The 27,950-nt window shown below is 40.7% G+C and overlaps 2 protein-coding genes across 3 annotated transcripts; one reads left to right on the top strand and one right to left on the bottom strand.

Moving 5' to 3' along the window:
• Positions 1-4,705: 4,705 nt before the first annotated feature.
• On the bottom strand, positions 4,706-21,567 carry rnf150a (ring finger protein 150a). The gene is made up of 8 exons (XM_034535121.1): positions 21,440-21,567; positions 19,078-19,846; positions 12,240-12,490; positions 9,750-9,821; positions 9,354-9,436; positions 9,096-9,192; positions 8,755-8,965; positions 4,706-6,651 (listed from the first exon to the last, which is right to left on the bottom strand). The coding sequence occupies exons 2-8, from the start codon at positions 19,529-19,531 to the stop codon at positions 6,548-6,550; spliced, it is 1,272 nt and encodes a 423-aa protein (XP_034391012.1). The 5' UTR covers positions 19,532-19,846; positions 21,440-21,567; the 3' UTR covers positions 4,706-6,547.
• On the top strand, positions 21,068-27,933 carry znf330 (zinc finger protein 330). 2 transcript variants are annotated; one of them, XM_034535135.1, is made up of 10 exons: positions 21,068-21,117; positions 21,515-21,713; positions 21,805-21,824; positions 21,921-21,991; positions 22,947-23,023; positions 23,866-23,992; positions 24,095-24,199; positions 24,355-24,401; positions 25,782-25,899; positions 26,447-27,933. In XM_034535135.1, exons 2-10 carry the CDS (start codon positions 21,594-21,596, stop codon positions 26,710-26,712), a joined length of 951 nt encoding a protein of 316 aa, XP_034391026.1. In that variant the 5' UTR covers positions 21,068-21,117; positions 21,515-21,593; the 3' UTR covers positions 26,713-27,933. The 2 variants fall into 2 exon arrangements, with proteins under 2 accessions (XP_034391026.1, XP_034391037.1); XM_034535146.1 differs by lacking the exons at positions 21,068-21,117; positions 21,921-21,991 and having other exon boundaries at positions 21,603-21,713.
• The last annotated feature ends 17 nt before the right edge of the window (positions 27,934-27,950 follow it).

The raw sequence follows: 27,950 nt of genomic DNA on the forward strand, positions 1-27,950 counted from the left end.
TTCTATGCGTTCGGCAGTTTGAATGCTGCCCTCCACAGGATACAAATACGCATACAATTAAAGTGTGCTTAAGAACCTCAATTATACAAGTGCAATTAAAAGGCAAGAGTGACACGGTACAAATATTTTGCAAAAAAATAATCTGTAATTGTATAATGATTATGTAGGACATCATTTCACCTCTTCAAACTCGCCTTCACCTGCACTCTACCCTCCACTCTATGACTCATTCCTCAGAGCTTTTCAAGTTGTTTTTTTTTTTACCTGAAACGTTTGTTTGTTTGCTCTTCGTCTTTCTATTTAGTTTTGTTTTGTATGTTAATGCCTTATGTAATGCGTCTTTGTGTGTTTTGAAAAGCGCGATATAAATTCGATTAATACATTATTCGGTGTGGCCGCACTGTATGTTATCCTGCGGGCTTAATATTCTTCCAATTCTCCCTCTTAAGCCAGAAATTTGGTCGAGCGTAGAGCTCGAACCGTTGGACGGATCTCCATACAAAATACATCAAAACGTGCGGCTTGATCGGGAATCGTGTGCATTTAAGTAGCGGAAAAACCGGCCTGGCCGTTTCTCGGAAAATTGCGAAAAACGGCCAAAAAAACGCAAACCCTATGGAAAGAACTAAGGACCACTAAGGATCCCAAAGCGTAGCTCGCAGATGCATACAAAGTACATCAAAACGTGCGGCCTGATCGGGAATCGAGTGCTATTTCGAGACTAAGAGATCGGCCCGGCGCTTAGGCCCCAAAACGCCAAAAAACTGCGAGAAATTGTCCCATCCACTTGAATGGGGTTTCGGGAAAAGAAAACGCTAAGCTACACTAATCTTTGTGCCCCCACTGTGTCGCCATACATTAAGGAAGATGATGATTTAAAGTTTAAAACGTTAACAAAAGGATGGAGCTTATTTGCCTAATTGGAAATTTTTTCATAACTAGTACAGTTTAGACTGAATCTTTGTTCGAGTTTCGAAGATTTCTGGGCTGTTTCTGAGTTTTACAATGGGTGTGTATGTGGTTGGAATGTTAAGCTACAGAGTGGAGCAGCACACAGACAGAGTGTAAGACCAAAAGTCCTAAAAAATAAAACGTATTTTGCCACAAGTCTCACAGTCGGCACTCTATTTACACCATTTATGGATCAAAACGTAGGGAATATTGTGCCGGTGCTCACATGTGTCGATAGAATCCACAATGTTTTCCACATTTGTCAGGAGAACCCTTAACGAGCGAGCAAGTTCACAAATCTGCCCATCCGCCCCGATTATAAAACCAGAGCCAGATTTTCTTTCTTTAGACAAGTGAGAGCACTTTGTAAACTGTGATTAAGGCATCATATCTAAACCCAAAAACACATTTAAGGACATATACACGTTCACAAAAGCCTTGAGCCGCTCATAATTTCCACATTTTTGGGATCCGAGTTATGGTTTTCTGTTAAATTCCACATTTCGACAGGCTCTTTTTCATGAAATACCCAGCTTAGTCAGGGGGACACGAGGGAAAGAGAAATGTGGGCGTGTCTCATGCGCGCGCCAAACGTCACTCACAGTCACACACACAGGTGTTCTCATTAGTGCAGTTTGACACACACACACAGATTCAGAGGAGGAGAGATTTGGGTGCGTGTCTATGTCCAGTAACACACACAGCGCGCGCATACACACACAGCGCGTGTCAAACGTCATAGAGAGATCAGAGGAGAAAGAGCTTAGCGGTAACTCCGGTTATATTTACTCCGCCAAGATGACCAATGCATCGGCGCGTTCGGCTCAGTCTTTCCTCTCTAACGACGATGCTATTTTGGCAATTTGATGGTGTTTTTCTTTACGACGTCGACGTACGCGCGCGTCCGAACGCCTCTCGGTAAAAGCCACACCATCTAAATTTCTGGGGGAAATTTTCTAGTTATTATTATTATGTAACGATTGGCTAATGTGCTGTGCTTTTCTTTTTTCCACACTTGACGTTTAACTTCCTATCAGAGTAACACATTGTTTTAATAATGGTAATCTAATCCAAATGTATTGTACTTTGCAATATAAACATATATTACAGGAGGGTTGGAAATAAAAACAATGATTATCAGAGGTAAAAACTAGATGATCATTTTAATTTACAATCAGTCAGGAGAAATCCTGATGAAATGGGTTTTTACATTTTTTGGATGGTTAACGTTTTCTCCCTAAAATTTAGTTTATTATTATGAATACCTCGTGGTAGCTCATTGACCAATCATATGTGTACGGATTGTAAAGCCCTCTGAGACAATTTTTTAATTTGGGGCTAATTTAATTGAATGGAATTAGGACATGTTTTTGAGACTGTATCTAATAGTAAACATAACTGAATCTATTTCATTATAAACCTGTATTTATTGGAGTTTGTCCTCCTCACAGTCAGCAAACACCTTGTTTGGACAAACTATGCTCATAAATAAACCCAATTCTGACGTATAATCTTTAATCTCAAATTTGGTTTTCTTTTTCCAGACTACAATAAATGTCTATAGTATGCTGCCCTTGACTTTAGTGCAATCAGTCACCCTCAAACATCACAAGTTCGCATAGTGTTAATTTCGCCTTTTTTGGGGGAAAAAGTTAATGTAAAACAAACAAGTTTATCAAAGTTGAAAAACCTGATTCAATTTATTATAACTCACAATCAGAGACATTCCTACACGTGCATCATGGTACAAGAAAAGGACAGAGACGCCGCAAATCATACTTCTTACAATTATTTTATATTACAAAATAGCAATGCTGTTATTTCTGCTGGGTATACAATATATTGACACCCCACCACTCCATACACCCACATACGTACAATAGTACAGATAAAAGATAACAACAGTAGATAATAAGCAACAACTGAGTCATGTGCCATGTTCAATACTGCTGCCCCCTTTCTCCAAAGCTGAACTTTAAAAATAGACTTCTTCTCATTATTCTCTGGAAGGTTAAACTGCAAAAAAAAGGAAGGTTTACACAAACAGAAGAAAACACGTGACGAGAGAACAAAATTAAATTCCGAATTAATCAAATACTTTCCTTGAAAGAAACACATAATAAGGTACTAATTATATAAATTGTAGAGGCAGTGTTCAATTGGTACTTTTATTTAAATAATTACTTTTAATTAATTGCTTGTGTAACCTAGAGAGACTGTTAGTCAGTAAACAGCAGATCAGCTGATGAAAACTATTTAAAACAGGCAAGAATAAAATTCAACTGCAGCAACAAACTTATTTTCTTTTCTCTTAGCTATTAGCATGTATTGTAGCCAACTAAGTTATATTATACTGTGGCATTATTAATTGGTGCATAATTAGTATGTTGTGTATATAAATGATATATACTGTATGTTGTTTTATTCCATTTTAGTGTGCCTTTTTCACATTCAATATGAATAATGTATGAATATTTCGTTTAAATTGAGCTTTCCTTCCCCAGATTAGCACCAAATCCATTGTTCTTTCCAGGAAACGTGATGGGAATTAATAGGAAATTGCGGACACATAAAATAATGTACACCAAGGTCTTTTGTGTCTTAGAATTCCTTTGGATTATATATTTATTCCTACAAATTGTCATTGAAACACTGTAAACAGACAAAACTGAGAGAAGACCATGTATCTTAGTAATATAATATAATAATATAATAAGTTTCTCTGTAAAAAGGTTTAGCTTTAGACAAACTTGCTGTAGTGCAGCCAGAAAATGGATGTGCTTGGCTTTATCTTGTCGCTATGCCGACCAAACAAATGGTCAGATGGAGACAGAGTGTGTGTGTGTGTGTGTGTGTGAGACAAGAAGTCTCTGGGTATCAAGCTGCTACAGCCCAAGAACATACATTCTCACAAAATGCTATGCTATGCTTTTTTTCTCACAAAATGAGAAATAAAGAAATACAAAGTGCCCCTCGTCAAACCAACACTTTCATGAAACATTTGCCCATACATTCAATAATCCTTCAACGATCGACCCAAACAGAGGCGTGTGGACATGTGTGAGTTATTTAACAGAGTCCCTGGTGGAGCGCCTGGTGGCAGGATATAATGGAAACAATGACTGGAAGAGGAAAAGAAAAGTCAGCCAGTTACATTCCACTGGCTCCATCAACTCAGTGAGTGAGTCTGTGCTTCTTCAGTGTGTAAGTCAACAGGAATGTGAGAGGAAACGTTTCAAATCAACCATTAGATCCTACTGATCTTCTTCAATATGACATTACTGAAAAAGTAATAAAGAGGTGATTGGCAGGACGACGAGAGTTTTCGGTAGAATTAATTCTTCTACCTTTCCTTTTGTTGTTTTGAACGATGATAAATGTGAATTAACAGTCAGCATCACCACAGGAATCTAAGAGTACAAGCTACATTTAAAAATATATCTTTATTTTGGTTCTCCTTCCACACTAAGCTGGCGTTTGTTTTGCAGATTCTGGTGATCATTATGTGTAGGTTCATTACTACCAATGTAATGTAGATATACTGTTGGCATTAAAGCTGGATCTATGTTTTTATAAATCTCACTCTCTAGTTGATCAAAGGGAGCAGAAGGGGACCAAACAGAGCTTTAACCACCTGAGAATCAGCAGACTAGTCTGTTAATCAGCGCACAGTGGCTGTGATGCAGTCTTGTTGTTAATAAGTAATGTAGCCGTTTTCCGGTTGCTCAGATGTCTTTATTTTGAGATCTTTGCGAGGGGTTGTTTGCGTGTAGGTTTAAAAATTAGCCGACTTTGTGTGGACCAATTCCAAACAAAACCTCTCAATTATTACACTGTAAACATGTTCACGCTGTACGCTTGAATAAATGTTTGGAGCATCAAATTCCTCAAATGAAAGCCCTGACTGGGCTTTCAAATGCATCTTATTTGTCAGGCGATGCACATCACTCTCCTTTTCCATAAAAACAGTCCCTCTTTTAACTGAGCATCCAATCCTCATGTTATTTCAGAGCCCTTCTGTGACACAGCAAAGGAAATCAGTGTGCGTGAAACAACCACAATGTTTAAAATACTACTGATAATCTTGGCACAAAGATTGGTTTACATATTTATACCGACTGGCTTGACAAGTGTAGAAAGTTTCTCTACAGTATGTGCACCCTGCCAGAATTTGGTAGCGACAACTACAATTGCCAGCTGTATTTAGCAGCAGTGTGAACACAGATATGAACACTTCCATCCTGATGGACAATAGGAAGTGATCACCAGCGCCGTTTGTCTTGATAACCTGTAAAACAGCAGCAGTTTCAGTAGGGCAGTGGGTGACATCGCCTCAAACTGCCTGTCGTGAGCTATGATTGTCAAATGTGAGAACATAAATATCAACCTTGTTTTTGCTTAATTTCTCTCAACAGGAATATTCAGTTGGGAAAATATAGATTATAAATACATAAAATTAGTAACAGAAACCGTTACATTTAGAAATTACAGCATAACGTGTGCATAAATATCCCAACTCCTTGAATGTCACATGACCACATACACTTCAAGACCTACGGTTCTGAAGAAAAATAGCTGGTGGGAATTCACACCAACTGTTAGACTCAGAATAAGTTGCTGATACAGGCTCTATACATGCTATGTATCCATTACATCAGGAGGAATATGTTGGCAGTGATCTCATACCAATAAAACGAACAATCTGCGCATATTTTGAATAACAATTAAAGCTGCAATCTGACGCTAAGGATACCCTGTTGTTTCTGTGCTTATATTGTGTCCAATAACAGGTTTAGAAATATTATTTTGTACTAGGCCTCAAACAACCTATTATATTCCAGATACTACGTTTACAAAATTAAGAACATATTGCCTCCAAACGGCTCTCAAGATGGCAATGGCTGAGCAAGTGGCCCGTAGCTAACGGTGCGAACAGCGCTAACTGTGCAAAGAACAGTGTTAGTTCACAGCGTTGGTCAGGACGGTGTTATCAGCTGTAACTGCTGTGTGAGAGCAGGGCAGAGTGGCGGTCATGAGCTCAGAAGTGGGGCACGCTCACATGCACTAAAAAAACAAACATGTGCGACCGGCCTGGCAATGTCAGCAAAGAACAGAGAAGATCGGATTACAACAAACAGAGGAAGAGCCACTCCACTCTTTGCTCCGACTATATCTTTACATATCCAATACATGTTTGATGCTGTATTAATGCTCTGAATATCGTATCAAGAACCTTTATGGGTGTGAAAAGATTACGTGTAACAAAAACTGGGCCACCACAATGTGAGAGCTGTGATTGGCTGTCTGGTTAGCATAGCAGTCAAACCAACAAAATGGTGAGGTGTGACTGCTAGGAAACGAACAAGCGACACGTCGACAGATGCAGGGACAAATCTGCTTTTCGGTGAAGACAAAACTGGGGGGTTTTGTGCTGCTGTGTTGTTTTGCTCATTTGCCCTTCTTCTGTTAAGTCAATTCCTCCAGGGGACCAAAGACATGGCGGATCTCTGGGTAAGGGGGGGGGCGGCACCGGTCACTTTGTCCTCCTTTTCCTGGTGATTCATGCTTTCAATCTCAAATTTATTTGGCTCAGGATTTAGCCTTCTTGCTCCGTTGACAGGTCTACTTCAGGCATGTCCAACTCCACGCCCAAGGCAATAGAGGTGTCTGAATCACTGCGGGGTGGAGGCTGGTGCCCACCTGAGGGGGGAGAGAGGGAGGTCATTTTTCTTACTTGAGAGGTTGCTGTGGGTTATACCAGTGTCTCTGAGCAGTCAAGTCCTTTAAAGAAGGTATAATTATTTTGGTTAATGCATTTGAAAAAAAATGTCTCCACATTTCAGCGATAAATCAGATCTTTTTCTGGGACCCTGATTGCAGCACACACCCGATAAATGGGTGACTTCAGAAAGAATGGACAGTGCTTATTATTTAGGCTAAAGACACAACACTGTTAACACATGGAAGCAGAAATCCTGACAGATCTGCTTCATCCCATGCTAACTGCCTACCACTGTCAGCTCAATGGTGCTGCGACCTATGACACATCATATCTAATTGACATACTGATTAGTCTTGATGAGATCACCTGCTTGCAGTGCCTTAAATATAAACCATCCATCCATCCATTTTCAATACCGCTTATCCTCATTAGGGTCGCGGGGGCACTGGAGCCTATCCCAGCTGACATAGGGCGAAGGCAGGGGACACCCTGGACAGGCCGCCAGTCCATCGAGGGCACATGTAGGGACATACAACCATTCACTCTCACATTCACACCTATGGGCAATTTTAGAGATCAATTAACCTGCAGCATGTCTTTGGACTGTGGGAGGAAGCCGGAGAGCCCGGAGAGAACCCACGCTGCCACGGGGAGAACATGCAAACTCCACACAGAAGGACCGCTCCGACCGGGGATTGAACCCGCGGCCCTCTTGCTGTGAGGCGACAGTGCTTGCTGTGAGGCGACAGTGCTAGCCACTACACCACCGTGCAGCCCCTTAAATATAAACCCTTACAGGCAAATGTTTAAAAAAATTGTTTTGCTTCCATGTCCTGCCAACACATACATAATGAATCCATTCCTCTGCTCTAGCAGCAGTATGGAGCACAATAGTTACATGATGTAGCTAAAACTTATTACTAGGGCTTCAACTTGTGATCATTTTCTCAATATGATAATTAACTGTTACGTCTTTAAATGCTGTGCAGCGCTAGGTCTTCAACCACCACATTAAAGTTGAATTATAAACCCTACGCTGACAGTAACCTGAGTGCAGGAACAAGAGTAAAGCATCTGGGAAGTGTAATTACATCAAGCTGGATAGAGCTGGAGTAACAATTTACATAACAGAGTGGCATTAAATCCAAGTACCATCCATAAATGACCTGCTGCATTTCTTGTTTAATAGATTTACTGATTTGGCGTAAAAAAATTGACAGATGAATGTTTCTTATTCTATTATTCGTTCTGTACTTATAACAATATATGTATAGTCAATTATCACAAAATCACAAATTTGCCTCAGAGGGCTTCACAGGATACGACAGACTCTGTCCTTGGACCCTCACATTAGAAAACGAACGCCCCCCCTCTCTCTGAAAAGAAAAACACAATAATAAATAAAAAGTAAAAATCTCTGTTTTTGGCCTCAGATGCTAACACGTGTATGAGCATGTGCATGTACTTGCACTATAAAGCGCTGACAGTTAGCAGATGTTTAGCGGCCGGCAGTTAAAGAAACAGCTCTTAGGCGTTTGCATAAGGTGCTAAAGTGTACAACACATTTTAACATCAATATTTGAATGTATGTGGTTTAGGCTGTGGCTTTCTATTCTTACCCTCCTGTGTTGCTCAGGAATATCTGAATTACGGAACATTAACCAGGTGGCTGCTCGCCTGATTAAAGCCTCAGAATAAACAAGTCAACCCTCAAATGTCAAGAGAAAAAAAAATGGGGAATAAAACCAGAACCGGCTGTTTTTATTTCAATTTCTTTTTTTTAAAAGACGTTTTCTCTGTGGGATGGGGGACAAAGGGTCTTGTCAAGTCTAATAGATCCTAACATATTTCTAAGCACAGGACATAGCAGGAAACAGTTAAAGACTTCACTGTGTTAAATAATGGAGACACAAAGAAATGGATGGAGAGACGTACTGTTGAGCATGTGGTGATAACTTTGTATTAATTGTAACTTTAAACTAAAACTGAACGTCCTGACTTCCCATCTTAGCTCCACATCCATGTTCACTGACTGTCAGGTCTTTACATCTACGTTACAAATGTGTGATGTTTGAACTTACACCCGGCGATGATGTGGCGTTCTCCTGCCTGGTGTTCTGTCTCTTCGTCAGGATGGAGCTGCTCTAGAGCCGTTTCTCCACCGGCTGCATCCAGAACCACCGAGCTCTCGTTTACCGTGATTTCACTCGCCCCGCTGATGTGGTTGGTGTGTGGACCGCCGACAGATGTCTCATAGTCTGGAGGAACGTCATCTAAACAGTCTGCGTTGAGCTGGATGGTGGCAAAGGTCTCGTCTTTAGAGGCACTCTCACGCATGTGGTCATTCATTTTTATGTTTTGCACTTTGTAGTCTTGATATGAGAATGAGAGAAAATCATAATAAATCAAAAAAGGACCTTACTGGGATTCCCAAGGCTTTGAGGATGTTCATTTTACACATGGGACAGGTCCGGTGGTCTTGTAGCCACGGGTCTACACAGTGCTTATGGAAGACATGCCTGACCAAACAAGAACGCAGTGCACACATAAAACATTCGAAAAAGAATTACTGCTGTGAAACATGTATACTGTATATCGGCAGCTATGGTAGATGTGATGACTTTATGCCTTCAACGAAAAGAGATACCTAGTTTTAAAGTTACAAGCACACAAACATTACCTGCATGGTAAAATCCTCACAACATCATTCGGCTTATAACCTTCGATGCAAACTGCACAGCTGTCAAAGTCGGACTCAGTCTCCTAAAACACAGAAAGACAGAAATGGAAAAAAGACAAATATGACCAATGAATTCTCAAATAGAGCAGCGATCACAACAAAGTGTTTCACAGTAAAAACAAATAACAAAAGCAGATCAAATCCAAAACAAGATAAAATTATCCAAATAACTACAATATCATCAATGATTTTCAAGAAGAGATTTCATATAGAGTTTGCCTACTAAAAAATGTATTCTGTATAATTCAAATAATGTCCTTCACATTGATAATCAAGTATAGCTTACTTATAAACTCACTGTACAGCCAAAGATGTTTATATGACATATACTGCTACCTTGTCTCCTTTCTTAATGGTGCGTACTTGCAGCTTACTGATGGCCTTTTTGGCAGCATCTCCCAAACGTCTCTGTGGATATAAAACAATAAACGTCAGTGACTCAGCAATGTGCAGGTATCTCATTGGTCTGTTGATAGACAGCAAATACTGCGTATTGGTCTACATCAGCTGCAAAAAAAAAAAAAACGACATGTTTATGTGCACCAACACAAAATTCGGCGTCTACTACTGTAAGTTAAAGTAGAAACACCACCACTCGACCACAGTAAACCAGTGAAGCACAATGACAACAAACTAATTAATTAGAGAAAGGTTAAAGAAAATGATAAAAGTATTATTGGAAGCATATTAGAGGAACTGGTGACAGCAGATTTAGAGAAATTGACGCACAAGTATTAAGGCACAATATCCCGCTTTTAAGGTTACTGTGATGGCTGGGGCGTGGTTAGGCTCAGCTCGCTTTGTGTTAGACATTTCTGCAAAGAGTGTTGTGCAGGCGCTGTTTCAGGTCATCTCCCGAGTCGGAATCCCGAAAGAGATTCTGACTGACCAGGGCACCCAGTTCATCTCAAGAACACTGAGAGAACTTTACGGGTTAGTGGGCATTAAATCTATTCGGACCAGTGTGTACCACCCACAGACTGTCCATGATCTGTAAATTTATTAATGACGATGAACGTAATTGGGATAAATGGCTTGATTCTCTGTTGTTTGTGGCGCGGGAGGTTCCCCAGGGCTCCACGGGATTTTCTCCCTTTGAACTGTTGTTGGGCAGGACTCCGCGGGGGATGCTCAACCTCATTAAAGAAAACTGGGAGGAGGGGCCGAGCACCAGTAAAAGTGAGATCCAATACGTCTTGGACCTGCGGGCAAAGCTCCACACACTGGGTAGGATGTCATGCGAGAATTTGCTCCAGGCCCAGGAGCGTCAACAGCGGCTGTACAACAGAGGAGCCAGGCTGAGACAATTCGCACCGGGGGAGAAGGTACTTGTATTGCTTCCTTCTTCCAGCTCTAAACTCCTCGCCAAGTGGCAAGGGCCCTTTGTGGTCACACGGCGAGTGGGGGATGTTGACTATGAGGTGGTGCGTTCTGATAGGGACGGAGCTACACACCTCAACCTCCTAAAAGCATGGAGGGAGTCTGTTTCTCTGGTGTCCGCGGTATCTGAGAGAGAGAGAGGAGCTGGGGCCTGAGGTCCCAGAATCCACCAATCCGGCCTCGCTCCTTTGTGAAGACCATCTCTCCGGGACCCAGAGAACAGACATTGCCCAGTTGCAAGTGCAGTTTTCTGACGTGTTCTCTCTCCTGCCAGGGAGCACAAACCTGATAGAGCACTGAATTGAGACGCCTTCTGGCGTGACGGTGCGGTCACGACCCTACCGGTTACCTGAATACAAAAGAAAAGTGGTTCAGAGGGAATTAGTGGCCATGCTGGAGATGGGGGTAATAGAAGAGTCCCACAGTGCCTGGTGTAGCCCCATTGTTCTTGTTGTCAAGAAGGATGGGTCTCATGGACCGGGTGCTGCGTCCGCACGCTGCATGGATGATGTAATCATCCACAGCACCACCTGGGCGGAGCATGTGCAGCTGGTGGGCGCGGTGCTGGAATTCTTGAGGCAGGCGGGGCTCACCGCCAACCCAGGGAAGTGTGCAGTTGGACGGAGGAAGGTATGGTATCTGGGGTACCACTTGGGCGGCGGGCAGGTGCGCCCACATATAGACAAAACCACCACTATCGCCACAGCCCGACTTAGGCCGGATGGCACCCTGGCCTAAGTTGGGCGGTGGAGGTATGTGATGGCTGGGGCGTGGTTAGGCTCTACTGCAGGGGGGGAGCAGAGGAGTGGCTCAGGGAACAGGTGCCGGGAAGAGGCTTAATTAGCCTCAGCTGCAGTGGATCAGGGGTAATGGGTCTTGGCCCTATATTAGGTGTGTTGGAGATGGAGCATGGGACCGGCAGAGCAGAGATCCAAATAAAGTATCTTGCCAAACATTACACGACGTGTGCTCATTCCTTGGTGCTGGGGGGAAACCCGGGGATTGTGACAGGAGTTGTTACAGTTGCCATGGTAATAAAATGAGAGCAGATTTGTTCCAATATTGATTAACATAATTTAAGTGAAACCGCCAACAATGGTTGTCACGGCACCAGCTCTTATCATAACAGGCTCAATGATGAATTATTATTACAGACGTCACAAGAACGTCAGAGGCGGCCATTTATTAGAAAGAGAAGGCAGTAGCAAGTATTTGCACTGTTGGCTCACAGAGAGCCGAGTTGGTTGATGGTTCACCGGTTCGCCACCTATCTTTTCGGCCAGCTGTCAGGCCAATTCTGGCCTCTCCTTAAAGAGAGCCGACACCAGATGGAAAAAGGCATGGGCCAATGTCAAGAGTGAGACCACTACACTGTCAGTCGTCTTTTCAGGCAGAAACACATCAGCTCATAAAGTCATACTTTGATTAAACAAAGTGCACACATACCTGATTGCGGTCTCGTGCATTAGCGTAGCGAAACCTCTGGATGTAGTAGAAGACGAGCCAGGCGAGGGAGATGATCATGAGGACGATGAAGGAGATGGAGACAAACACTACCGACGTTCTGCTCACGTATTTCTGCAGGTTGCGGGTTCCTATGGAGATGTGCAGCATGACCATGATTTTCTGCTCCAGCAAGGCCGCGATCTCACGACCTTTAGGCTCTGGGATCATGATGGCCACAACTTCGCCTGTACCTGCACACACAGACATCACAGGAAGTACCAGTTTAGATGTTTAGAAGATGAATCAGGTCCATACAGGAGCAAGAAGTCATGTCCTTGTATTGTGTCACCCGGAGAGAATCTAAACTCCACTATTACACACAAATTACACATGATGGATCATAGATTATGTTTTAGACATCTTCAAATTGGATATTAAATAATATTTATATTTAAATTAATAGTTAGACAAAAAATTACATTAATTAATTACATTTATTAAAATAAAATATTATTGTATTTCTCCTCCATGGATTAGTTTTGAAAGGGCACTTTAATTTGCAGAAAATAAATTAAATGTTTTTTTTTTGTTTGGACTGTTGGTCGGACAAAACAAGACATAGCAATGGACTTTTAATGTGCATTTTCTATTATTTTCATTGTAGGCACAATCATTAATCCATTAATCAAATAATAGTTATTACATCAATCAATAATGGAAATAATTGGTAGTTGAAAACCTATTATTGTCAAAATGTAAAAAAGAATCTGAAATGTCTGTTGCAAAACAACGACAGACAGCAATAGATACAATACAACTTTTTTGAAAGACCAACTGCATAGCTGTATGCTTAGACTGCAGTTTTTTTACTCCAATGTGTCTCATTTAACAAAATGAATCTGTTACCATAAAAAGTAACCAAAGCCTACAAAACCTCAGAGTCCTCAGTAACAATACTTCTTCTCACCCTGTTAGCTCAAGCTTGTCAACAGTTCAGTCTCCAAATGTGACAGATAAGCTGTGCTTTCTGCCTCTAGTGTGAGCAAACATCCAGCTCTTTATAGAAATACCTTTTGAGAGTAAAAAAACTAAACTTTACAGTTGTTTATTGACAAATCTGTTGATTTTCCTTTAATTAATTGATCAATCTTTTGTCTATATTGTCACAAAAGAAATCAACAAATGTCTTTCACAATTTCCATGAGCCAAATACACTTTCACGTGTCTTGTTTTGCAACAGTTAAAACCTAATTGTTAGATTCAGATTACACCACAAAGCAAAGCCACAAATCCTCACATTCGAGAAGCAAGAATAGCGAATCATTTTCACTTGATGAATTGTAATTAAACAGTACGGAGATAACAAAGACATGTTATATATGTCGCCATTATAGTGACGTTCAACTTTTTTTTTAAAGGTTATTGTTTGGGGCAGTTTTACTTTTATTTCACAGTTTGCAGTATAGATGAACAGGAAATGTAGGAGGCATTAAAAAAAATGTTTGCTTATGTTACATGACAAATATTGGCTGTGAAATATCGATATCTGTACCGGTCTCAAAAGATCAGCATCTTGCTATTGTGTTTATTTGAGGTCGTCTGTAATGAGGGAAGAGCACACAGGACATAACTCTGTGTTTTTAGACCCAATAAGGGGACAAGCTTCTACTCTGCGGCCGGTTGATGATTCCAGGAACTGCATTAACAGTCTGAGTACTGTTACATCATATTCCTTCTGCTGCATGTTTATGACTGCGGCTGCATGGAGTCACAGTGGCTCCCTGCGGTGCCTGAGTCCCTCTATCAGTCACCATAAACAGTGGCTTTGTTCAACCTGCCATCACCAACAGTACCTTCTGTGCAGCCTGCCAGATACACAGATACATCCTCATGTAACAGAGATCAACACAGAGCTATTTTAAAATGATATGCTGGGGTAATTCTGCCACTGAAGCCCTACAGAAAATACGGCCTTTGTTTTTTTTCAGAGGAGTTAAAGGCTTTGAATTCAACAGATATGCTTCCTTTTCATGATGTAGCAGCGATGCATTATTGCTGTCATACTCACAAATCCCTTTATGTAACAGGTCTGTTGTCAATTCTGCACAGCTGCTACATTTCATATGACAAGGGTTGAAAGCCCAGACCATCATCATGTTTTGAAACGGTTTCATATGAATTACCATTCTTTAAAGAAACGTTTTAGTAAACAATTTGTTTCGGGTATGGTACTTCATGTTTCGCTAACATCTTCTGATCCACAGCCACACAGTCATCCAGCTGGCAGCGTCTCCACTGTTACCACACAACGGTTTATCCTGTATTATGGTGGCTGCTCCCTCAAAATGAGTGTACATATGCGAAAGCCTCTAAAGCAAACTCTGCTACAAACAATGACAGAGAAAACAAAAGCTTGTGTTTGGACAGCGAACAGAAGGTAACATGCTGCTGAACACTGTGGTGTATTCAGGCTCTCAGGCCACAAGCTGTCCCACTTTTTCAATTGTATCTTTCTCACAGACATGAACATTTAAACAAGATAAGCATGTCATTGGAATACATTTTTTAGAGTTTCACAAATGAATTTATTATGAGATACATTACCTGTGTCTCCCAATAATACTCCAAAAACCCTGACAACGTATTCATATGAATGTTCCCTCTTTTGTAAACCTCTTTTTTCATGTGTGTTACCTCAGAAACAGACACTCTTGACCTGCAGATTTATGGTTTTAATTCAACCATATGGTGCTAAATCACTGTGATGTAACAACAACATAAAAAAACAAACACATTATCTCATGTCAACGGCCAAAACTGTTGCTTCCGGACTCAGTGGACTTTAAAAAGATACCCCTGTATGGCCATCTTCTGCTTCCTAGCCAGCAGAAATAAGGGAAGGCATAACATGGAAGATTTCCCTAAGCCTTGACTCTGATCGCCTTCTTCTGTGCACTGTGACGCAGCCAGAGCGGACAGAAATAGCTGCTTCTAAAACAGGAGCGCAATGTCTGAGACTGAGGCTGAACTTGAAAAAAGATCTGGGTTTTCAGACCCACTTGGCCAAAATGTGATAGCAAAGAAGAAGAAATACTGAATGGGTTAATCCAGTGGACACCAACCTGTTCAGTGCTAGGAATTTCATTTATTTAACAGGCTTTTGGTGTGCTGCAGAGAGGATAACACTGGAGGCACAGATTACCACAGAATTAACTGGTAACCGCTTCATTAACAACAATGCACTAATCTGAACCTGACAGTTACACTTTGGCGTGACATGCAAGTTTATCAAAAAAGCTTTAGCATGACTGAAAGAATAGTTTGACATTTGGGGGAAAATGTATATTCCCTTTCTAGATGAGAGTAAAATGAGAAGGTTGATAACACGCTCATGTGTACATCGGAAGTGATGCTGAAGCCAACAGGTGGTTAGCTTAGCTTAGCCTGAAGACTGGAAACAGCTAGCCTGGCTCTGTTCAACCAGAACAAATCCCACCCCCTAGCAGCTCTAGAAGGTAATTACTCAACACAAAAATGTAAGCGTGAAAACAAAACGCTGTGGTTTTGCGGGTAATTGCGTCCCAGACTATTAATTGGTGCCGAGCGGTTGCCAGGCAGCCACCAGAGAGTCCAGGAAGTTCCTGCTCTTAGGCAAAGAAATAGTCTGGAACATAGCGACCCATAAAATAGCAAATGTGATTTGTACACTTTGTTTTTCCGCCATGTGAGCAGTTTCCACTCTCCATGCTAAATTACTGCTGCTATCAAGAAAAGGGAATAAGTGCTTTTCCTTTGATTGTATACAACTTTGACAGGAAAATGACTGCTTGGTTCAAAGTATAAACCCCACTCTTTCAGAGGTAAACTCACAGTTTCTGACCCGGTAGTATCATGACCCCGCTCAGCCTTGGGATGTGAGGGTTAAATAAAATCAAGCCCTGAGAGGTTTCAGGCTCTGGCAACTGCGGATTTTACAGCCCAGCTGTGTTGTCTCTGGACAGAAAAGTGCTCCATTCTTTCTTTGGCAGTCTCACATACAATCTACACTTTAGGACCCGGCCTTGGCCACTGTGCTCTGTGTTCCCTTCCTCTTCTCTGAAAGCTTCATCTTCACACCTCTCCTGGCTGCCATTTCTGTCTCAGTTTATATTTATGTAATGGCTTAAAGCAGGGAAAGCCTTGTTTTCAATTTCATGTGAATTTGTGCATCTGGCCACCTGGTGAAGGCATGTCCATTATTTACTCACTTTTTAGCTTTGCTTTAGTCTCTACTTTCTCCTGAATTTGAATTTAAGTAAAAGCTTTAGGAGGTTTTTGCATTGAATTCAAATGATCTGCTTATCATGACAGGTGCCTCAGACGTGTCAATACAAAGAGACCTTTGAGTTAAAAAACGTATTGTAATCAATTAGACCATTATCGTTACATCCGTTTCTGCACAAATCCTTTTGTCCAACAACCGTCATGCATTGTGCCGTCGTGGTCTGATCAGCCACACCTTTAAGAAAACTAGCAACAGGCAGCCCGAGAAGCCATTTCCAACGGAAATACATGGCAAGTGGAAACTACAGAGAATCTTGCAATAGGATGGACCAGGGGATTAAAGTTGTTACTTCCTGCGCCCTTGCTGGGACAACACCCATCTCTGACCTTCATTTTGATCTCAACTACATGCCTGTAAGGTTTCGTGACAGCATTTCGCACGGTTGTGGGTAAGTATTGCGGTGACAACAAATCCGTCCACAAATGGACAGGAATATATAAACACTTGGTAGAGTACTTAAAACAGCCTTTGTGGGACGGTATTCCCGGTACAGGAGGTTTCTCCAGGACCACCTTTTGCCGTGATTACACACACACACACACACACACACACACACACAGACTCACAAGGTGGAAACAATACGAGCCGCACGCCGTCGGGCTTGTACAGCGGGCTCTTCTCACAGCTACTGGAGGCCTTAAACTCAACTTGTATTCTCACTGATATTCTAATCTGTCCGATCCGTTCAGGGTGAGATCAAGAGTTAAACTCGACAGGTAAAAAAACACAAATAAATAACTGCTTAGCAAGCTTTAGGACAGCTGTAGAGCTAATACTAAATGCTGTGTTTGGAGAAACAACCTAATATTAAAGAACAACAAGTGAACAGAATTGTTTGGTTCCAGAAGTGGAGGGAGTAATATAATGGTAGTGCAACAAACGTCTTTATGTGAAAATGAACTGTGAATAAATATATTAACCATTGCTGCTGCTTATTAAACTCATCATTTTGAGTGAATTGTGAAGTGAAGGAGTGAAGTCAAATCAGCATATAAACATGTTTATAAACTCAGATATTATCTGAATTATTGTGGAAGGACAATAGGGTGAAAATGTTTAGAGCGTTCTTAGGTCATGAGCATGAACATGTACAAGGTGCAAGAGGAACTCCCCAGTGGCATTCCTGAAGAGCCTATTCGTGAACCCTGTAGTTAAACTAAACTTTGTCTGCGTTACATTTTGAATAATATTTCTATATTTGGCACATAAAAACGTGACAACAATTTTGTTAATGACCTGCATATCTTATTTGCTGGTAAAATTACTCTGTTTGGTGGTATTTAAACAGCTAAGTGTTTGTCAGACAAAAAGCATGAAAAGCCTCTAGAAAAGGTAAAAAAATGTGAAGAAACTTCTCTATGGCCTGTGTTTCAAGGACATGTGTCATGGGTTATGTCAAAATGTTTATTTAAACATTTCAGGTTTTGAACGTTTACTTTGGTGGTGTATTGATTTTGGACAGAACAAAAACAAGTTTTGGTAAACTTTGTCTTAGGGAGTTATTGCCTGCAGCCTGATTCTCTGCTTTGATCTGTATTTGTGATGATAATGGTTTCTTTCTTATCATATTTGTAAAGAAAACGTGGGTAGAAGGGGAGACTTACTCAACATTACATGTCTGCCTTCTGTGAGCTCCTCGGCACATATCATGACAAACATTTTCCTGTTGATTGTGAACATGGGGTTCAGGAGCACTAATGGAACATTGTGTTTTCGCTAACTGCCTCTGCACAGTTACAGTATAGCAGGAAAACTCCACCATTGGAAACTAGACTCATGATGGTGCGGCAATGAAATGAAAAATATCTGGTATTTTTGTGAAACGGTGCTCAAATGTCAGAATTTGTCATTTTGGATTAGCACTATGTAAAAAAAAAAAAAGAAGATGAATTTCCATGTCTGCGCTACTGCATTTGTGCTTCACAGTTGTCTTGTTAATTCTTCTTCTTTATGATTACGTTTATTTCACCTTGTTTGGATGCAGTATCGGCATGGAAACTAAACTCTGTGCTCAGTGATATGTAGTTTTGAGTGACTAAGGAGACAAAATCAACTGACAATCTACATTTTAGACTGTCCAGCTGGTTGTGTTTGGACAACCCTTACAATTTCATAACTTGGGGTTTCATGTAGGGGAAAGAACATGTTCTCTTAAGGTAAGGTATCGAAAAACTGTTGAATTGTTGGTATCTGCAGTGGAACAAAGTGGCACTAATATCAAAAAGTTCTCATATCAAGCCTTGAATGGTTGCACCCACATTTGAGAAAAACTTCAAGACCTACAGACTGTTATAAAATCCACGAGATCTGTGGCAGGTGATAATCAGTCCATCTGCTCGGGATCCAGTGCACTTTTTTTGCACTTCATCATGAAACTAATTGGTTATTGAGCCGATTAAAAAAAGCTGCTGTGGGACTTCTGCGGTGTGACGGAAACCCATTAATCTCGGCCCAACACTGACCAAGCAACTACTTATAGAAGACATGTGTATATGTCGACTCGTTGTCTCTTACCTGGATGGGGCATCGTTATGGTGTCGTTTGCACTGCCGGAGCCCACATTGTATATGACAACAGCAGAGGCGTTGCAGTTGGCTACGTTCCGGATCTTCTCTCGGTATGTACAGTTCCCCGCAGCCACCAACGCCACCCAGGCGGTGTTTTGAGGCACGTGGGGGAACCTGACGTTCGGGTCGCAAGCCTGTCTGTCCTGCAGGCTGGACGGCACCAGCACGAGACCTCTGGCTTCTTTCTTGGGCGACTGCTCGCCGTACCGACCGCACTCGGTTTTCTCTGTCCTGACCTCCGAAGTGACGGGGTCCAGATAGGTGATGTTAACAAAAGCGGTGTACCATTCCTCTTTCTCTGCAACCGTAAAGTCCAGGCACAATAAGTGCACGAAACAAAACGACAGCAGCCACGTCGAGAGAGCCAGACTGCGGCAAGCTCGGATGAGGGACGCAGCCATATATGCGGCTGGTTTGGGATGGACGGTCCCCGGGTCTCCTCCTCACTCGAAAGCTCGCACCTCGTCCCTCTTTTTTTTACAGCAGCAACCAAAAAACATGAACCTTGCATGAGAGCCAGAGACAGACACCAGCCATCGTAGACGAGGTCTCCGAAGAGTTTGTGAGCTACGTGCAGAGTCCACGACACACCACCACCTGCAGGAAAAGAAGACCGTGTGTGTGCGTGTTGTTGTTCACCGTCAGCTGTTTCCCGTCCTCGCTTAGGATTGGCTCGCCGCTCGTCAGCACGTGACCTGGGCGTGGACAATGTCCCTCTGACGACCCCATGGCATGTGGAGAAAGTAAAACATCATAAATCATGTATTCCACTGCTAAAGAAAGACTTACACGTGAACCTGGCAGTTACAGTCACGAACGCTTTTACATTACTATTGCATATGGTATTTTAGTATGTATTATATGTGTGATACAACTAGTTAATAATAAGTAATAATAAACACATTTAATAATTTGGGGCAAATTCGGGCTATGGAGTCTGGAATGAGCCACTGGAATAATGATAGGCGTGTGCAGAGTTTAGTTGTAGTACATTCATCAATTGTTACATCAAATTAAGACACAAGTTAAATTATTATCAATGATAGCCGACAATTATTATTATTGTTATTATTATTAATAGTGTTATTTTAAAAGGAAGTTTCAAAATGTATTAGATATTTGTGTTATTCCATTTACTTAATATTTGCTATTGTATTCCATATGACCATTTACGTCTTTTTACATTTTGATGTATTTTGATGTTAACAGCGTCTTAACATCTTAAAGATGGATCAGCCTTCTATGGACACCCTTGAAACCAACAGAAGTTGGGAAGAGCCCATAAAGAGGTTAGTAATCTAAAATGTGTATATGCTGACGTGAAATAATTAGAAATAACCAGGCAGACAACTTTAGACAATTTACCAGAAAGATAATTTGTCTTTAAAATGACTATGTACTAGCTTTTCACAGTGCTGCTTGCCTCACCGCCTTGGTTTGCTAAGCACTAATAACAGCACCAACATCTAGTATAACATTGGTAAACCAATCAATACTTTCTAGATTAGAAAGTTCAATCTGCACATACAATAAACGTGTTTATTAATTAATTTAATGAGATGCATTTAGCTGCAAACATGGCAGCCCAAACTGTATTTTGTAGACCTATGAAATATTTGATTCCTTTTTGTATGAAGTTTTAATTAATATCATAGCATACTTCCAGATGTACATAATAATAATAATACATTGTATTTGTATAGCATCTTAAAATGTACACAAGGCACTTTCCGCCATCTGTCACTGATTTATTATTTTCACCACAGTGTACACTCTTATTTATTTATATATATATATATATATATATATATATATATATATATATATATATATATATATATATATATATATATATATATATATATGAAAAATTGAGTCTTTAACCTTGATCTATGTCTTAACTAGGAACCAAATACTCAGTAGTATGTTTCAGCACGGACAGATTTCTGACCGGACCTACAAGGAGTCGGGAGTGCCGATCGTTTCGGTAAAGATTGCAAATCACACTCTTACAATTTCATTGACATTTAGATTTAACATTGAGGGACATTAAAGTAACTAATAGACAACCTACCTATTGTATATAAATGTCTACATTTAGAGTTAATCGTATTTATTTAACATGCGATTCTACGTGTCAGCTTAATAACTGTCTCTGTGGCTGCAACAGCTAGCCAACGTGAACAAACACGTTATAAACTGGCTTAAGCTAGTTCCATTCGTCGTGATTCATGTTTGGCCTCATAATGGGCGACATGCGTGGGCGACCGAGATTCCAGAAAGCAGATAAAACACTTAAAGTTACTTACAAATGAGTTCGCCAGCGATAGTGACGTCGCCGCAACACCACTTGGCGTTAGCTAACTCATGTGACATGTTTACAGGCAACACGCTGCTAAACCAACCGTTATCCGTGTGGAAACCAACCGTCTGCTGTGTGGAAACCAGCCTCTTGAAGCAGAGATGCCCAAGAAGAAAACCGGTGCCCGGAAAAAGGCAGAGAGTCGTAAAGAGCGAGAGAAGCAAACCAGAGCCAATCGAGATGTCGTCGATGTGGCCAAACACCCCTGCAACTTCAACATGGTATGCAGCTCCTGCAGCGAGCACACAATGGAAACACTGGCTTATCTGGAGTGCTGTTATATGGTTACTTCATTGTTTTGTGTTTTTGTAGGACTGCGACAAATGCCAGAGGTAAGTCACTATATTGTATTATTTGTTCGGTATAAGTATCACTAGTAAAAGTATCACAGTTAACTTTTTCTTCCTCCTTGTAATGTCGCCTGGTAGAAAACAGAAGAACAGAGCTTTCTGCTATTTCTGTAATTCAGTGCAGAAGCTGCCTATCTGTGCGCAGTGTGGTGAGTAACCTGTATAGAAACCTTGTATGTTTACATGTGTGCCATTAGTTGTACTTTATCCTACTATCATTTCAAATATATTAGATTTAAAATGTTTCATAGTTTTTGATCAACGGTTGGCTGCTCCTTACGTGTTGGTATGATCAGTTAAAAGAATGTATTCCTGTAAAAAAAGGTCAACTTTGGGGAAGCAGAGTGACTTTTAGTCTTTACTTGTGACCCAAGTTTTAGAATGCTGTATCCTGACCACGGTTGTGTCAGGAACTCCAAACTGACATGTACGATAGCATGTATGTGAAATGTTACCATGGTTTTATGTCTCCAACCAGCAAGGAGTCTCTCAGGAAGTGATGTCGTCATTACAGTTCAGTGCATCCAGATACATACTACTGTTTATGCACACATAGTGTGTTGAACAAAAGTACACTTATTGAGAATATATTGCATAGTATGCGATTTCAGATGCAGCACTATCTTTTCAGACTAGGCCATATGCATCCAAAAAGACACTACTATGCAGTTACTGTAAATGACCACATCTTTAAATCCCCATGCAGTGTTTGCTTAATCTGAAGACCCAGGTTCATTACTTCATTGGGGGATCTTTTCTCAAACTTAAGAAAGCTCCTCCAGAGTCGCAGATCACAGTATACAAAATATTTCACTGTCTCAGTAGTATTTACCAATACAAGTAAGCTGATCCGCAAGTGTCGAATCAGTAGAGTGCATCTTTTATGGCAGTATGATTAGAAAATATTCTACGGAGTGGTAGTTTCTAAAAAAAAAAGACACACATTGCAGACAGCAGTGCATTCCAATCATGCACTGAAAAAGCTTTTGCCGTCATAATTGTCTGAAGGATGTCACAATCATATCAGAATCATCCGGATAGTGGCCATCAAATAGGTTGTGACACCTTAACAAACTATGAAATGCTTAATGCTTGTGTTGTCAGGCAAAACCAAGTGCATGAAGTCATCAGATTGTGTCATCAAACATCCCGGGGTCCACACCACTGGAATGGCCATGGTGGTAAGTTACTGAACTGATATGATCACACGGCAAGAACGCCTTTTTGCTTTGATCCATCCACACAAATCAATCCTTATGCTGAGAGTAGGTACAGTACTATCTATTGGTAGTATTAAAAACATTTTCTGAAATAAATATTCCTTTACGAAAGACAATAAATATTAAAATGACCTTGAGTCAGCCAACTACGTGTCCTACACAGTATCACACAGAGTGGCATAGGATTCAATTAGCAAGCATCAGAGGGATGAGATGGCAAAAACCAAATCTTTAAAAATTGTAAAATGTGTGCAAAGATGATTTCAGTGCATACTTAATAACGTCTATAAAGTTGTTAACCATTACTCTTGTAAGTGATCTCTATCGCTCTGTATCAGTGTCTCAATTGTGCACTTTGTGCTGCAGTATTGTGCAAGTACAAATTAAATTACATATTAATTAAATTATATACTACTGCTTTTAAGTGATGTCGTCCTTTTATGCAGTTCTTTGTTTCCTCTATTTTAATTTGTCTGTTCTGCTTTATTTTGTCTTTGTTTGTTTTTTTATTCCATTATTGTGTTCATTGCCTATATGGCATGGTCTCCTTTGCCTCCTGTATTTTAGAATTTTTTTTTGCCTTGCTTCTATGTAGAGCACTTTGTAAACCCTGTTTTTAAAGGTGCTATATAAATAGTTATTATTATTATTATTATTATTATTATTATAATTACGTAGCAGGGTTTTAAACAACTTGAAAGGCAGTACATTCTTTTTGGTTCAAGGTCGACGTATTCATTATGTACACAACGGCATTGGAAAAATAATCTTTAACAATGTGTAATTTTCTTCTTGACCACTAGGGAGCAGTATGTGACTTCTGTGAAGCTTGGGTGTGCCACGGCAGGAAGTGTCTGAGCACTCACTCCTGTGTGTGTCCTCTGACTGATGCAGACTGCATAGAGTGTGACCGTGCTGTGTGGGATCATGGTAACCCCCCCCCCCCCCCTGTTTGTTTTATAATTAATAATAATTATTATAATAATCACATCAGTGTCACGACAAAGGTCTTTGTTTGAACTTCCTGACTAGGAGGGCGAATCTTCCGCTGTTCCTTTTGCGACAACTTCTTGTGTGAGGATGATCAATTTGAGCACCAGGCGAGCTGCCAGGTCCTCCAGGCAGAAACATACAAATGTGAGTTATTTGGTTTTCATTTCCAGATGTTATTCATTGGTGCGTTGTACTTAATGGGGAAAGTGAAGTGTAACTTATCCGTTGCAGAAAATAAGATCTCAAGGGAATGTGATTGTTTACACTTTGTTTGGCCTTCTCTCTCTCGTTCATTTTAGGCGTTTCTTGTAATAGACTGGGTCAACACTCCTGCCTGCGCTGTAAGGTGAGGGGAACAGCTATCCTTCCTACAGATAACACAGTGGAGGGAGCCCATTGTTTTATTTATGCCCTTAAGGTTGCACAATGCATATTTATGTCAAACTACATCCATCTTATCAGCTCACATCCCAAATGGTTTATGTAACAAAGAAGCCTTAATGTTCTAGCTGATAAGACGGTCAAACTTTATTCTCCTTTTTCATTTGCTTTTAATTTAAGTTTGCCCCACAAAAGGTACATTCAAAATTAAGATTAAATAAAACTAAATATATTAAATAGCAGCCTTTGACTCCAGACTACATGATCTCTAAACAGCATTTAGTTGGGAAAGCAATTTTACTCTTATAGAATGAATACAAAAATAAAAATCTTTCAAAAATAATAGGCAAACCCTTCACTCTCTCTCTCACACACACACACACACACACACACTGTAAATAGGTATAGCTCAGTTGGGTTGCAACTGAATATCCCTCCCTTACTAAGCGTTGGCCTTCAGGTAACATAAACATGCGAAAGGCCTCTTGAGCCAGGATTTGGTTTGTCCGTTGTAGAAACATGGCAATGCAACTTGGCGGACTCTGTGCAGGAGATCTGTAGATGTGAAAGGCTCATTCTAAGCTAACGGAAACACAATGATTCTTAGGTTCGGGTGTAATGAATAATGTATTCAATTTTAATCCTACACACTGCTCCTTTTAATAGATACATTTGCAATGCCCTTTTCTAGAAAAGCTGTCAAATAAAAAGAAGAAATTATGGATTTACATACAACACGGTAGCAAAAGACATAAACAGCAGATTTCATGAAAGCAGAGGTTCACATTTTTGCAAGTCTGTCTTAAAAAAATACTTGCATTCCCATATTTAGGTTTAAAGTGTTATTGTTGGCAGCAATCATTCCTCCCGCTCTTATTTTTTGCACAGAAAGACGATGGGGGATTTTGTCTCGTCTTTTACTGGGATATTTCCACAGCCACTATGGGCAGGAAGAATGACCAGTGTTGTGTTAAGATATACCTGAAAGAAAGCCACACTTTCACTCTAAAGCCTGTATCAGTCAGTCACATGAACAGCCTGTAAGATTCATTATTATTATTCAGCCTGTATAAGAAAGTGGCTTGCTGGTCACTTAGGAATGGTCAGACAAACTGTACAGGAGAAGAAAGCCAGCTGGTATATCCGTCTCCGGGCAGTTGAGAAGCTCTATAGTTGAGACCAGAGAAAGAATATGTTGCTGTAAATAGAGGGGCATTACTTGTCTGGACGAGCCTGAGCAGTCATTGGATTTCATTCTCATTTTACACTGCTTATCAAGATAATGTGTGTGCCGTTAACATTTCCATGTCATGATTTTAACGTTAATTCAACTGTGTCCTCTCAGGCCTGTTACTGTGATGACCACGCCAAGAGTAAGGTCTTCAAGCAGGAGAAAGGCAAAGCCCCACCCTGTCCTAAGTGTGGTCACGAGACCCAGGAGACCAAAGACCTCAGCATGTCCAGTGAGTCTCGAGTTGTTTTTTCCAGAACGGGAAGTGGCAGCATCCTCAACTGCCCTGTTTAATCAAGATTTCAGAAACAAAACTAACTTTTATTTCTCGTAAAAGTTCAAAATAGTGAGAGTGGCTGGTCTACTCTGAGACAATGTGTGCTAAACAAATCATTGTTTAGATTCTGATATTCCTAATTTAACCTTCTTTTTTTCAACTGTTACTAACAACTTATTGTGATATTCACACATTTACTACATACTTTATGAGAGAGGTGCAGCTGACAAAATGGCACTGCAACCCTGTTTGATTTGGAACACTGGAAATACCTTTTTATAAACGGCGGTAAATGTAATTTTTATTGAAAAGCTTTGTGACTAAAATACTCTGGTAATACAAGAGGGCACACACTGGGTCTACCCTAAAATGAAGTACATCTAAACTGCAATTAATCTGTTATGCATGAACATGATTCTCTAAAGTCTGGCCTGGCTTTTTTGTTGCTTCACCCTCCCAGTAAATGAAACCAGAGCTAATGTCACATCCGTGTTCTCTGCAGCTCGCACGCTGAAATACGGCCGCCAGGCTGGTGCCGACGACGACGACGACGACGGAGCGTCAGGCTACGACGCCTACTGGAAGAACCTGGCATCTGGAGGCGGCCATCAGGACAACTATGCAGAGAATGATGACTATGAGGAAGATGATGACGACGACGATGACGACGACGATGATGATGACGAAGAGGAGGAGGAGGAGGAGGAAGGTGAAGAGGAAAAAGCTGCTGATTCTGTGGCTGCTCTTAAACTGGACGGGGCTGCCTGAGCTGAGACCGTCACATCGGTCATCATGAGCCTCAGCGGAGGTCGTTGGATGCAGGAGTCAGGAGGGACGTACTTTAAGAATTCAACTAAAGCGGGATCGATCATAGTTCAGATACTTACTCTGAGGAATATCAATGTGTTTCTACAAAACACACTCAAGCAGATGCACAAGACCTGTACGCATCATGTAAACTGTCTCATAAAACAATAAATAAACATCGTAAATCGGACCAGACATTTAAAAGAATCCCTCGAGACGAGTAGTTTTGTTCTTTGTTGTTACATTCAGGGCTGGATTAATGCTCTTCGGGGACCCGGGGACAGAATTAGCATTAGGTAAATTCCCATATCAAAGTTTTCCTTGAATGATTTTCAACAAGAATCTCCTGGATAACCTAACAATGCTACACATTTGTTATGATCATCAGATGTGATTATTTCAACTTTTTGTTTTGGAGATGTTATGTTCAGTTTGGTGCGGTAGATGGCTCTAAATACTACAATACCCATGAGCCTCAGTTGAATTGTTGCATCTGTAAACCAAAAATGTTGCTGTAGCTGCCAAATTTATCTATGACCAGAAAGCTTGAAGTGAATTTATTTGTGCTGCAGTTTGGTCATCATTTTTAAAAAGTGCTCGTTCTTAGTGGCACATAACAGAATTTTAAGGCCAGTGAACAATTTATTCTTACAGAAATGCACCTTGGGAGCCACACTTAACTTCTCTACTTACGTTAGTTATGATTACAGGCTTGTATCTGGGATTGTTTCTAATGTAATTGGTGATCTTTTGTACTGTTATGGCTTTACACTTGGGGCCTGAAATAACCCTACCCATGTTGCAGCTCAATGATTCATACAAATTATAGTAATAACAATCATCGTCATCTTCCATCTTAAGCCCTTCATAATTTGAGTTGATATTGTTACTTTAGTGGAGTACATCATAAAATTGGCAGTTAATGCGCGTGGTTGGTAATCCAGCCCTGGTTAGAGTCAAAAATAAAAAGTTATATTCAAGGTGTTTTTACTGCGTAATAAGTGTTGTTCTGCTAAGCAATTATTCTGCATTTTATAGTTATTGGTTTGGGTTTACTCCTCAATGCAACCCAGAGTTCATCCAAACAACTTGTCATGTTTGCCCTGGTCCTTGTAATCAGCTTCATCTGTGGAGACACATTAGTGTTAACGATGCCATGGAATAATAAATCAATAAACCAAATACTATTTGAGTGATCA

The sequence above is a fragment of the Cyclopterus lumpus genome, chromosome 1, assembly GCF_009769545.1.
Source record: "Cyclopterus lumpus isolate fCycLum1 chromosome 1, fCycLum1.pri, whole genome shotgun sequence".
In the NCBI taxonomy this organism is placed as follows: domain Eukaryota; kingdom Metazoa; phylum Chordata; class Actinopteri; order Perciformes; family Cyclopteridae; genus Cyclopterus; species Cyclopterus lumpus.